The 13,794-nt window shown below is 35.4% G+C and overlaps 2 protein-coding genes across 2 annotated transcripts; one reads left to right on the forward strand and one right to left on the reverse strand.

The window, feature by feature from the left end:
• The first annotated feature begins 5,994 nt into the window (after positions 1-5,994).
• On the forward strand, positions 5,995-8,585 carry LOC128034132 (uncharacterized mitochondrial protein AtMg00810-like). The gene is made up of 2 exons (XM_052622898.1): positions 5,995-7,138; positions 8,428-8,585. The coding sequence occupies exons 1-2, from the start codon at positions 5,995-5,997 to the stop codon at positions 8,583-8,585; spliced, it is 1,302 nt and encodes a 433-aa protein (XP_052478858.1).
• Positions 8,586-11,967: 3,382 nt separating this feature from the next.
• LOC105788555 (uncharacterized) lies at positions 11,968-13,211 on the reverse strand. Its single transcript, XM_012615497.2, has one exon. The coding sequence runs from the start codon at positions 13,081-13,083 to the stop codon at positions 12,226-12,228; it is 858 nt and encodes a 285-aa protein (XP_012470951.1). The 5' UTR covers positions 13,084-13,211; the 3' UTR covers positions 11,968-12,225.
• Positions 13,212-13,794: the final 583 nt, after the last annotated feature.

Raw genomic sequence — 13,794 nt, forward strand, 5'->3', positions numbered from 1 at the left:
TGGTGCAATCCATCTCTCTCCCTCCACCACTTTAAAAGCCGCCTATCTCTCTACCTTCTCCCTTAGTACTGTTGCAAACATATCATTTTAGTAAATAATGGTATTCGCATATATTTAAAATTATTATTATATAAGTAAAAAAACTTTCTATCGTCTTTTCTTTCTTTTATAGCTTTTCTTCATTTCCTTCTCCTTCGCCACATATCCTCCCTGATTGTATCGGACTCTCCTTCACCCTTGTCCCAACCCCGATACATTGTCCTCATCTCCCTCTCCTCCGCCCTCCTTGTGGCCGTTGTCATCCTCTCTCCTATCGCCCTTGCCCTCTTTTTCTGCCATCATTAGAGTTTTCAAATGATGATTTATTAGATTACATGAGAAAAACATTTGCCCATTTCTAATGAAGTTCTTGTTTTTCCCCCACTGAAGCCAAATATTTTGATTAAGAGTTTGATGATGATGTTTTTCTCTATCTTTGCATCTCTTAACATTGTACTTCTTGGCCACCCAGAGGTCTCAAGGCTCCTACCAAACACATTCCTCTTGCAACAAGCATCCTCGATGTTATTAACCCGATAATTGAGTATGAATACGATAAGGAAAAACACCAAAGATACAATCAATGCAAATTTATACATCATTTCCTTAACATTAAGAGTTTACCTTTTATCTTTAAGCCTGAAATGCTTTTCCTGAAACTGACTAAAAAGTAAGAACACTTGTTTCATTGTTGTAAGTCTCCAAATCATACCAATCATATGTTTCAGATGTTCTTCCAATCTTGCATCTTGTGCTAGTAGGGAATCATGGCACAAGATTTCCTTCATTGAATGATGTTAAGACATGTTCTTCCTCAAAGAACCTACCAATCTGCCTTGGGAACTCCGATGCTGTTGAGAGATTAAAATTACAGCTTACATCGATAAAGGTCAATTAGCTAGTGAAAGAAGCCTTGATAAATGTCACCTTAGAAACCAAAAATAGAGTAAATGCATAAATAGGACTTCACCTCTTGGATGCTTTGGTCTAATTTAAATTACTTTCCACCCACTACTTTCAGTAATTTAAGTTTGGGTAAATTACAACAATAGTCACTCAGCTTTGGGGTAGCTAACAAAACAGTCACCTAGATTTCATTTCAATCACTCAAATTTTGAAAAATAACAAAATAGTCACTAACGTTATAAAAAAGTGACAAAACAGTCACTGATTAACAATTTCCGTTAGTGTTTTAACGGGACCACTGATGTGGCAAGTTAACTAGTTGATGTGGCCAATTAACTTGTCATGTTGGATTTTCATAGTGGAAATCCACCCAATTTAAGAATAAATTGAAAAAAACCCTAAAAAAACCCCTTAACAGAGAAGAAGAAGAAGAAGAAGAAGAAGAATAGACTATAAAAAAAGTCTTCTTTGCCTAATTTGGCAGGGTCTGATTCTTTACCATTGAAACACCATGTCTTTGCTCTTCTTCTTCTTCTTCTTCTTCTTCTTCTTGGCTCTCTTCATTTGTAACCTTCCGCCATTGTTGGCGGGGTCTTATGGTTTTTCAGATTGAGATGTGGTTTACTGTTCGAATCCCACGTGACCAGAAGACGACTACAGAAGTGCATTGGGGCGCCTTTTCTTCAAGACTAATGACATGGTTCAGGCCGTCGAAGCTCCTGACTTCGTACGAAAGAAAGTCTTATTCTCTATTTTTAGGTTTCTTGATGGAGAGATCTCCTTGAAAGGTATGGCCACTCCCACCCTACGTTAACCTCATTAGTCATCACTTGATATAATGTTGGTATGTTTATCTTTAACTAGCAGTACCATGTTGCCACATTGTAATTTTATGACTAATAACCAAAATTAACTTATTTGTTGGTTCATGCATTAGCACCTAGAATCCTATTTATTCATATTTTCTGTGAAACTCAATTAATTTGATGTGAGATTGTGGATTTCATCTCAACTGATACATGTTCCTTCATGCATTGGCAAGAAATCTGAAGGTCTTGGATCATCAATAGATTTAAGTCATTTTTGAGCCACTTGAACTCTTTATACTAAACCCTTTCATGCATAAATTGTTGTCCATTGTATCTATTTCAGTACAACCATTGGTTTATTTTATGGAAGGAAGGCTCATGCTTCTTTCCTCTAAATTTTTAGCATCACATCTCAAATATAAGGTACAATGGATCAAGTGGCGAACATTACCGTATACCAGACAAATCAGCTCTAGTTTACATCACTTTCGGAGATGGTGGAAATCAAGAAGGTCTAGTTGGAAGGTTAGTTTGATGGCATGTTGCAACAAAGACAAGAATGATATTTAGCTACTTGTTTATAGTTAATTTGTTACAAACTACATACCTCGCTAAATTAAGCAAATGGTTTTTTGATTCTACAGATTTTTAGATCCCCAACCAGAGTATTCTGCATTCCGAGAAGCTAGTTATGGTCAGTCGACACTGGAGATCCAAAATAGGACACATGCATTCTACCATTGGAACCGTAATGATGATGGGAAAAAAGTGGCAACTGATTCATTTATATTACACAATCAGTACTGGTGAGTACAACCAACCTTAAATTGCATAAGGTTGTATGTTAGATGAGGAAGCATCAAAGTTTGCAGTGAAACAACTAATGAACATTTCCAATAATTTTGCTGAAATTACCCTAGTGCACGAAGCATTTTTAGAGTGTTTGCATGATATTATTAGCAAACTTTTTAAAACAAAATATATAATGAGTGGTATATTTTGTAGGAGAATTTGTTAAAAATTAGTGCATCTTACTGGATTTTTTAATTTACTTGTTTTATTTATCAAATAAGTTGGTTCCTATTTTATAGGGATATGATCAGATTATGTTTTGTTAGTCGAGGTTTTAGTGGGATATTAGTTGCAGGTTTTTTTAGCTTTAACGTTACATGTAGTTAAGCTATTTATATGCCATTTTATCTAATGTAGTTTTGTGTTTTTCAGTAATCAAAAATGTTCTTCAATAGTTTGAGCTTTTCTTGTTATCATTTCTTTCATTACCTCGGTCATTCCCTTTTGTTTTATGGTATCACAGAGCCAGATTATTCATTGGTTAATTGTGTGAAAGGGTGTTTTGCTAGTTGCTACAATGGAGGTTTCAAATGGAGGAAATAATCAGATTGGTATGGAGAAGCTTGTAGGCACTAACTACAAGTATTGGAGGATATGTATGGAGGCATTTCTTCAAGGCCAGGACTTGTGGGGATTGGTTGTTGACGCTGATGCAACAATCGCTCCCGATATTCCCGAGAATGCCGAGTCATGAAGGAGTTGGAAGGTCAAGTACGGTAAAGCTCTCTTTTCTTTGAGGACTTCTATTAGCAAAGAGTTCATTGATCATGTTCGTGATGTTAACTCTCTAAAAGAAGTTTGGGAAATGCTCGAAAGGTTGTTTACCAAGAAGAATACTGCAAGGTTGCAATTGTTGGAGAACGAATTGGCCGGGTTAAAAAAAGGAGGTATGTCAATTTTGGAATACTTTTTACGAGTTAAAAATATTTGTACTGAAATTTCAGAGATAGATACGGATGAGAAAGTTAGTGAAGCTCATTTGCGTCGTTATTTTATCCGTGGTTTGAAGAATGAGTATGGGCCTTTTGTCACTTCTATTCAAGTGTGGTCGACACAGCCTTCAGTGGAGGAGTTAGAGAATTTTCTCTCTAATCAATAAGCTTTGGCAAAGTATATGGCGAAAAGTTTCGAATCTAATGACGTTCTCTTCTCAAAAGGGAAGCCAAGCAAGAAGAATGAGTTTGGAAATAAAGGCAGATCTGAAGACTTTAGTTCGGAAAAAGATGGCAACTCGCAAAGCAAAAAGTCTTTCAAATGCTTCAGATGCGAAAAGACTGGACATATCAAGAGAAATTACCGTGTGAAGATTTCCAAGGCCAATGTCGCATCCACGAAAGAAACCGATGATCGACTCAAATGGGTGCATTGCTTTACTGTTGAAGCTATTGAACAAAATTCATCAAAAGCTTTTGTCAATTATACTGATAACAAGAAGGAGGAGTGGATCATTGATTCTGGTTATTCTCACCATGTAACAGGAAATGATACTTTGTTCTCGAAGATGCATGAACACCGTAGAGATCGAGTTATTGTGACTGCGGATAACTCCACTCATCCGGTAGCAAAAGAGGGCGTTGTGGTGATCGATGTTGCTGACGATACGAAAACCGAAAGTGTCAAATTGACTGATCTGTATCATGTTCCAGGTTTGAAGAAAAATTTAGTTTCAGTTTCTCAAATTAATGATTCTGGAAAATATGTCTTGTTTGGCCCTAAAGATGTGAAGGTGCTTGATAATGTGAAAGAAATTTCTGCTGATGTTGTGTTTTCTGGTGAAAAGAGAGGCTCGTTGTTTGTTATGTCGGCAGGTGAAGCTTATGTGAAGAAAACAAGCCAAACTGATAACGCCTCTATTTGGCATGCTCGATTGGGTCATGTGGGGTACCAAATGCTGCAACAAATTTCTTCGAAAAAGTTGTTAGATGGGATGCCGATCTTGAAGAGTGTACGTGAAGATGTGATTTGTCAAGGCTGTCAATATGGTAAATCTCATCGTCTTCCTTTCAAAAGCTCATCAAATCAGAGATCTTCTTTACTCAAATTGGTTCATACGGACTTGACGGGACCAACGAGAACACAGAGTTGTAACGGCCACTGTTATGTCATGGTTTTGGTGGATGATTACTCAAGGTTCGCTTAGGTGAAATTTTTGAAAGAGAAGAGTGAAGCATTATCCAAGTTTGTGGAGTTCAAAGCTGCTGTTGAAAAAGAGATTGGAAAGAAGATTAAGTGTCTTCGAAGTGACAATGGCAGAGAATACATGTCCGATAATTTTTTTCAGTATTGTGATGACAACGGCATCTGTCGTCAAATGACTTGTCCAGATACTCCACAGCAGAACGGAGTTGCAGAAAGAAAGCTTGGTTATCTTGCTTCGATTTGCCTTTCATGGCTGCATGACAAGAATCTTCCTCGAGAGCCTGGGCGGAAGCTGTTCTTTATGCATGTCATGTGACAAATAGGCTGCCTCCTTGACCAGGTACACAGAAATCTCCTTTTGAGATTTTATATGGTGAAAAGCCAAATGTGAATTATTTTCGAGTCTTCGGTTCTATTTGTTAAGTACATGTTCCGAAATTAAAAGAACTAAACTTGATCCAAAAGCAAAGAAGTGTGTATTTATTGGCTATGATTCTTACAGGAAGGGATGGAGGTGTATGGATCCGGATACGAAGAAGTTTACTACTTCGAGAGATGTCGTGTTCGATGAAGTATCATCTTTCTACTCCATTCAAAGATTTGCTGCAGAAAATATTGTTCTTGAAGGTGATGGTGAAAACTTGGATGAGCTATTTCCAAGAGTTAATTTGCTTCCATTCACTGATATGAGTTAGAAAATGAATCTCCAACACCAACTCCAAGTCAGAATGTTCAACGACATGAGGGTGGTGAGCAACAGAGAGTGAGGAGGTCTACCAGAGAAATGAGACAACCTAAGTATCTCAGAGACTATGAGGTGCAGCTTAATCATTGTAGTATCATTTCTTATTTCTTTGTTGGAGCGTCTGATGAAGAACCAGTAAGTTATGAAGAAGCCAAAGGGCATTCAAAATGGAAGACAGCCATGGAAGAAGAAATTGAAGCTTTAGACAAAAATGAGACGTGGGAGTTGGTTCCTAAACCAGAAAATTGTAAGCCGATCACTTGTAAATGGGTTTTTCGCGTGAAGAAAAAATTGGATGGCACCATTGATAGATTTAAAGCTCGTCTGGTGGCTCGTGGTTTTTCTCAAAATTATGGATTGGACTACGAGGAGACGTTCAGCCCAGTAGCGAAGATGGTGACGGTGAAATCGATTATTTCGCTTGCTGCGTTTAAAGGTTGGAGACTATGGTAACTTGATGTAAAGAATGCGTTTCTTTACGGAGATTTAGATCGTGAAGTATTTATGGAGCAACCTATTGGCTTTGTCTCTAAGGAATTTCCCGATCGTGTTTGCCGTTTGAAGAAAGCGTTATATGGCCTTAAGCAAGCGCCACGAGCATGGTATGGTAAAGCTGCTCAATATCTCATTTTTTGTGGCTTTAGAGTTTCTGAATCAGATTCTAGTTTATTTATAAAATTTGAATCAGGTGCATATCTCTTGGTATTATTATATGTTGATGATATGATAATAACTGGAGATAATGAATCAAAAATTTGTAATTTGAGGAATGACTTGTCTATTCGTTTTGAGATGAAAAATTTGGGGGAGATTAGATGTTTTCTTGGTCTAGAAGTGGAAAAATCAGATCAAGGTTACTTTTTTTCTCAAAAAGGCTATGCAAGGAATCTCTTGGAGCGTTTCGATATAGGGGAGTCGAAAGAAAAAGTTACTCCGATGGAGCCGAATTTGAAGTTGAAGAAAGATGATGGGAGAGCGTTGGAAGATGTAAGAAAGTTCCGACAACTTGTTGGAAGCTTAATCTATTTGACCATTACAAGGCCTGAAATTTCATACTCTGTTAGTGTTGTTTCTCAATTTATGCAGAATCCAACAACTATTCATATGGATGTAGCAAAGAGGATTTTGCATTATGTTAAAGGAACTATTGGTTATGGTCTTCTATACAAGAGATGTGATAGCTTTATGTTGAGTGGATTTACTGATGCCGATTGGGCTGGAGATACAAACGATCGTCACTCGACTTCAGGATATTGTTTTAGCATCGGTTCAGCAATGGTTTCTTGGTGTAGCAAAAAGCAACGTGTTGTTGCTTTGTCGAGTACCGAAACCGAGTATGTGGCAGCAACTATGGCTGCACAAGAGTGCATTTGGTTGAAGAGGTTGATTGGAGACATATGCAAAGTTGATTATGTTGTAAGAATTAAGTGTCATAATGAAAGTGCTATTAAGCTTGCATTGAACCCGATTTTTCATGCTCGAACGAAGCACATCGAGGTTCGACATCATTTTGTTCGAGGAAAGGTTCTAAGTGAAGAGATTGAGCTTGTAAACATTCGCACCAACGATCAAGTGGCTGATATTTTCACTAAGGCTTTGGTGAAGCCTAAGTTTCAGCAATTTAGAGATGCTCTTGGAGTTCCTGATCGTAAGCATGCACTAAGGGGGGTGTTAAAAATTAGTGCATCTTACTGGATTTTTTAATTTACTTGTTTTCTTTATCAAATAAGTTGGTTCCTATTTTATAGGGATATGATCAGATTATGTTTTGTTAGTTGAGGTTTTAGTGGGCTATTAGTTGCAGGTTTTTTTAGCTTTAACGTTACATGTAGTTAAGCTATTTATATGTCATTTTATATAATGTAATTTTGTGTTTTTTAGTAATCAAAAACGTTCTTCAATACTTTGAGCTTTTCTTGTTATTATTTCTTTCATTACCTTGGTCATTCCCTTTTGTTTTAGAATTGATTCACTTGAAGATATGGTTGTGTTTTGTTGCAGGTCAAGCAATCTGAGATGAAGAAAACTGAAGAAACATCATTTGAGTAGCGTGCTTAAGTGTATTGCTTCTTATTTAGAAGAAGAAATTTTGACTAAAGCATTTCATCTTTGGTACAGATTTGGTTGATTAAATTTCAGTAAGAAGATGAAAATGCCAAATTTAATCAAATCGAGTAAGCAAATATGCAAATTCCTTAGCATGAAGCTTCCTTTCGATTTATCATTTTCTTTGAAACCATGCTCTTTTTTGGCTAAACCATAAGACCTCGCCAAGAATGGCGGAAGGTTACAGAGGAAGAGAGCCAATAAAAAGAAGAAGAGCAAAGACATGGTGTTTCAATGGCAAAGAATCAGATTCCGCCAAATTAGGCAAAGAAGACTTTTTTTTCAGTCTTTTCTTCTTCTTCTTCTTCTTCTCCTGCTTCTTCTTATTCTTTTTCTCTGTTAAGGGTTTTTTTAGGGATTTTTTTTCAATTTCTTCTTAAATTGGGTGGGTTTTCACTATGTACATCCAACGTGGCAAGTTAACTGGCTACATCAGCAGTTAACTTGCCACATCAGCGGTCTCGTTAAGACACTAATGAAAATTGTTAATTAGTGACTGTTTTGTCACTTTTTTATAACGTTAGTGATTGTTTTGTTATTTTTCAAAAGTTGAGTGACTGAAATGAAACCTAGGTGACTTTTTTATTAGCTACGCCTAAGTTGAGCGACTGTTGGTGTAATTTACCCTTTAAGTTTTAACTAGAGTTTGAAAATGGATCGAGGAAAATAGTTACATTATATAGGAAAACAACATCTTTTATAACTGAGAATTTTATGACTTTAACATTTGCCCATTTCTAATCAATTCCCTGTTTTTCCCTCACTAAAATGAGCAAATGTTTTTCTCATGTAATATAATAAATCATCATTTGAGAACTCTGATGATGGCAGAAGAAGAGGGCGAGGGTGACGAAAGAGAGGATGACGACGGGCGCAAGGAGGCGAAGATGAGGGAGATGAGGATAATGTGTCGGTGGTGGGACAAGGGTGAGAGAGAGAGTCCGGTACAAGCAGGGAGGATATGTGGCGATGGAGAAGGAAATGAATGAAAGCTGTAAAAGAAAGAAGAAAAGAGACGATCAAAGATGGATGAAAAAAGAATAAAAAGTAAAGAGATGGTCAAAGTCAAACTATAAAAAAAACTTACATTAGCATGAGGTTAAATAAAAACTAAGGTTCTTAAACACAGATACAATTTTGCTACATCTTTAAATTTTAATGACATGAAATTATTATTATACACTTATTATTTTATGGACTCTTCCTACCATATCATTCATAGTCCCTTTCCAATTATTTAATGATATTTTAACAATTTTTCCATAACATTGACACATAATTAACAAAAATAAAAAAATATTAACTTATGGAAAAATTATTAAAATTTGTAAAAGAAGAAAATATGTTTGTTTATAATTAAAAAATTAATTATTTTAAGTAATTTAATTAAAGTTAAATTAAGTTGGAGAATATATTAAATATAGATGAGTGTATAATAATACTTTATTATCTTTAAAATTTAAAGACGCGACATTATTTATTGGTGCCTAAAACTATACTTTTCAAGATGATCCTAATATAATTTATTCCTAAAAATTATTTACACGATTGCAATTTGTTAAAATTCAAACCTTCATAAATTCAAACCGCAACTAATGTTTACTGATTAAATCGAAAAATTAATTATTGAATGATCAAACTAGAATAAAACTAATAGTTTAGTGATATTTTGTACTTTACCCTAAATTTTTAACTTGTTTTCCTCATCAATTATAATGGATTATTAATTACTAGGTAAACTACATCCAAGTTCATTGAATTATTTAGAAAGTTTATGTTTTAGTCAATTTTAAAAGTTACAAAATGGTAATTGAATTATTTAAAATTTAAATTTAAATTATTGAGCTATTAAAATTGCTATTGTATGACATTCTTTGTTTGCATTGCATGCACCAATTGAAAGTTATCATTCCCTTTCTTTTCTATAGTTCAAATCTTTTTTTTTATGAAATAACTTTGAACGTTATGAATCTACAAACTAAAATTCAAATAACTTTTTTCTCTATTTTTCGACATTGACTGTTAGATCGACTTGGATTTAAAATATTTTTTTCTACTCATTGGAGGGTACTGATTTACCTTATCAATTATCAAATCATCGCTTAAAGCCCACTAACCAAACCTTAAAAATACCTTAATAACCCAATAACTTAAATAAAAACTTTTAAATAATGCAATGAAATTTTTTATGTAAAATAGTCACACTCATGTTGCGAGTGAAAGTAAAATTCTTACGTACATATATACATACAGACAGACATACATATATGCATTCATACAAAAATTATTCATTGAATAAACAATAGGTGAATCGATAAAGGTTTTTTTGTACAATTTTTCATCAATCGAGTACAACAATTGGATTATTAGCTTTTATGTAACACTAATGGTATAATTAATTAATTAATTAATTAATTAATTTTAAATCATATTTATCATAATAAAAAATTATCTATAACGTAAAATGAAAAGTTAAAGCACCATTATAAAAATTAAAATACAAATTTTCAAATAAAATATATTAACAATACAAATATTAGACTCTTAAAGAGTTCTAGTCATATAATTATGCAAATTTGATTCTTAGCCATCCCAAGTCGAGCTCCCAAGAAAGAGCAAGATCCAAAATTTTTACATAAATTTGAACTAAATTTGGGTTTTACAAATTTAATTATTTAATGTTTATGGATTTGGGTTGGTGTAAATTATATATTATTATATTTTGAGTTTTGAGTGTTATATTTATTTGAGATTGGGCTTAGGAGTTCATTTAGCTTAGGTATAATATATTTTTGGATTTGTATAATATTTTAAATATATATAAATTTAATAGTGTAATAAGTTTTAATCAATCTCTAATTGATTCAAAACCAGAATTGATTTAACTAAATTGGAGTGATTCGGACAATTAAGTCAGTTTTAATAAATTTTGCTCACTCATAAAAGCATATATTAGAGTTCTAGGATATATATTTTCTAAAAACAATGTATTTTCAATATTAAAACTTAATAACAAAAACTAAAAATAATTTCTGAGTCGACGAAATACTTCTATTAAAAGGTACCCTTTATCAGATAATTGGGTTCATTTGCATATTGATGATGTTAATTTATCTACAAGATATGCGTCCACTGGAGGAATGGATTATGAGATTTAACCACTTGAGAAAATGTTCTGTCTTTAATACCGAATTATAAGGTATTTTGGATGGTCTTACCTTAATAAAAGAAGCGGGGTTGGAGAGAATTTTGATCCATGTAGATAACCTTGAGGTGGTCCAAGCAATAAAAAGGAACTCTTCAGCTAGTTCAATCTCTATGCTTGTTAGGCGAATCCAAAAGTTGCTACAACATAAAGAGTTTTGGGTAGTTAAACACATTTCAAGGGAGGCTAATTGTGTTATTGACAAGATTGCCGAGATGATCTCTACCGATATGGTGGGAGTTAATGTGTCGACAACAACTCTTGTGGAATTATTAGAAGCCACTGACAGCGAGAAATCTAATAGTATTTTTGATATTGTAAACCTAGCTTAAGTTATTTTGTTTTTTTATTTTAAAAGAAAATCAATTGGAATGTGATAGTATAATAAATAATAAATGATTTTTTATTGGTTTGAAAGTTATGTACAGATTAATTATTTGCACTTTAAATTACAGTGTACAATAGCTACAAATAAACAAAAAGAATAGTACATGTAAAATTCACATGATCATAAGTGTTACTTATAATAAGTCCTTTCAGGTATGTAATATAAAATAATTGTTGTACTAATACATTTACATAAAAGAATTCTTCAAAATAAAAATATTTATAATTTATTTGGTCAAAAACCATAATTATAACTCATATAATATCAAAATTATTTGAAATTATTTAGACTGTCTACTCAGAATTTGATGAAGAAAAATACAAACTTACAACATGAATTCAATTACAAATCAATCCAAGAATAAACTTCTTTATCACCTTACTACATGTGATAACATGTTCAACCGGTTTAAATCTGCATGTTCTTTTTCTGTCTCCCCGACCTCTTCCATCTTCAGACATCATACTACGACATTAACCCCGATTTATATTCATAATTTGACTTCTTAGTAAAAGTCATTATTTATACACACTATTTTAAATATGCTTCAGAAGAATGTAACCACCTTTTTCAATAATATTCCAACTTACCCTTCACCCTTTGTCAGATTAATCTTTTTTAGGCGAGAGATATCACGTTTAATATTTGATTCATTCATTCCCTTTAAAGTAACTAGAAAACTAAAACCCTAACTCAAAATGCATCAAATGTATTGAAAAGTGGGAAAAGGCCAACCCTAAGCTCCATCTGTCTATGCAAACTGCAAACATACAGTGAGTTAAGCACATGAGAACTGAAGAAGTGCCATAAAACCATCTACAATAATAATAAATACATCAAAATCTGACTACTTCGAGTTCCTTTTCAAATGCTTTTTGCATCTCAAAACCAAACACTCCAGATCCAGTCGGAAACAAAGAAAGAAAGAAAATAAAAACAGGCAAGCTCCCATAAAATATTTACAATTTAAAAGGAAAGTTGATGCAAATAGAAAGCTCAGTGAAGCGATAGAAGGATTTATTTATTTTTTATAATTTCACCGGCCCAAGCAAAGAGCGGCGTTGATATCGAGCCTCCATGCAAATCCACCGCCGTCCATGCGCCAAACGTCGCAAGGCAGCGTCAAGGAACTCCGCTCCTTCCCGCACGTGTATTGCACCCTTACCTTGCATGTAAACGCCGGGTACGTTGTCGTCATCGGCATCCTTTCCTTCATCACCAACCACACCAACGTTTCCCCTCCAACCATTTCCTTATACGCCTCGTTTGTCCACGTTACCCTCCCCAACCCATCCGATATAAACCCCGGACACGTGTCCCTCCCGAGATTCACCTTCTTTTCCTCGTCTGTACTCCCTAGCCCATCCCCACTCACCCATGTCTCTGTAACGCATTCCACCGTCACGCACGACCCCACTCTCACCGTCTGCCCTCCCATAAACACCTCCTGATCTGCTGACCGTACACCACCACCACCACCACCACCGAGAAAATCCTCCTTTTTATCACCAGCTTCACCGAAGCTTAACCAAAACGGCATCATCTTTTGGACTACTCCATCCTTTTGCTGCTTCAGAATAGACTCTTCTTTGCAGTCAGGGGTTTCAGGTAGAAGTGGCAAAGTAACCCTCTTCTCTTCGTTCAAAACCCTTCTTTTCTTGTTGCACCTCTTTGTATTACTCACAGTGTTACTTTCTTTAGAGAGTCTTCTTTTTCCTCTCCCCGGCTTAGAACAAACCTCACTACTTCCCTGTGGGGAAACCGATCCACCCGTTGCCGGTTTCGGAGCGATCGGTCGGAACCGGAGCATTATCCGGTGCACTTTCGACATATCATAGACCCCATGGCCAGAAGATGCATATCTCGCTATGCAACACCCTCCTCTGCCTTCCATTTTTCTTCTCTCCAGAAATCTCTTCTTTTCTTTTTCACTCTGCCTTATTTAAAATAAAAAAAAATTTCTCTCTCTTTCCCGTGCGTGTCCAGAGACTCTACGATGCGGACGCACTCCATGTTTGGAATAGGAGTGTTGAGATTTATAAGGAGAATGAAAGGGACACGTGTGAGGTTCAACACGTGTGTGAACAGTGAGACGAACAACGCAGAAAAAGGATTGGTCGAGAAACGAAACGTGGCGAAATCCAGAAAAGTTAGGCGGGGATGAGAGTACGGAAAAATGGTCGCAAGTGGACCCCAGCGGAGAGCCAATGGGAAGGGGAGGAGTGTCCCTGGTACCGGCGCCAATAGGAGGCACGTCGATCTCGGTGTTCGCGTTGAACTGCTTGCTTGTCGATCGTGGGAGATAAAAACACAACACGTGGACCAATGAGAATGGGATAGAGATCTAAAGGGTAGGGCTTTTGGGTTTCCATAAATAGTAGGGAAGATGGGCGCCACGTGGATGGTCAGATTATGACGCAGATATCGGTTTTGATTGGGATACGTGACGTCAGAAAAAAATTCTGGTTGAATGCAGGACTTTTCTCTAATTTAAAATTTTCTCTTGTCTCCGTGATTGGAGAAGGGAAAATGACCTGATTTTTGAAAAATACGTAGTTATGTTACGATACTACCCTTCTTTTGTTAATTTGTTTTGGGGAATGAC

Source organism: Gossypium raimondii, chromosome 2 (genome assembly GCF_025698545.1).
Source record: "Gossypium raimondii isolate GPD5lz chromosome 2, ASM2569854v1, whole genome shotgun sequence".
In the NCBI taxonomy this organism is placed as follows: Eukaryota; Viridiplantae; Streptophyta; class Magnoliopsida; order Malvales; family Malvaceae; genus Gossypium; species Gossypium raimondii.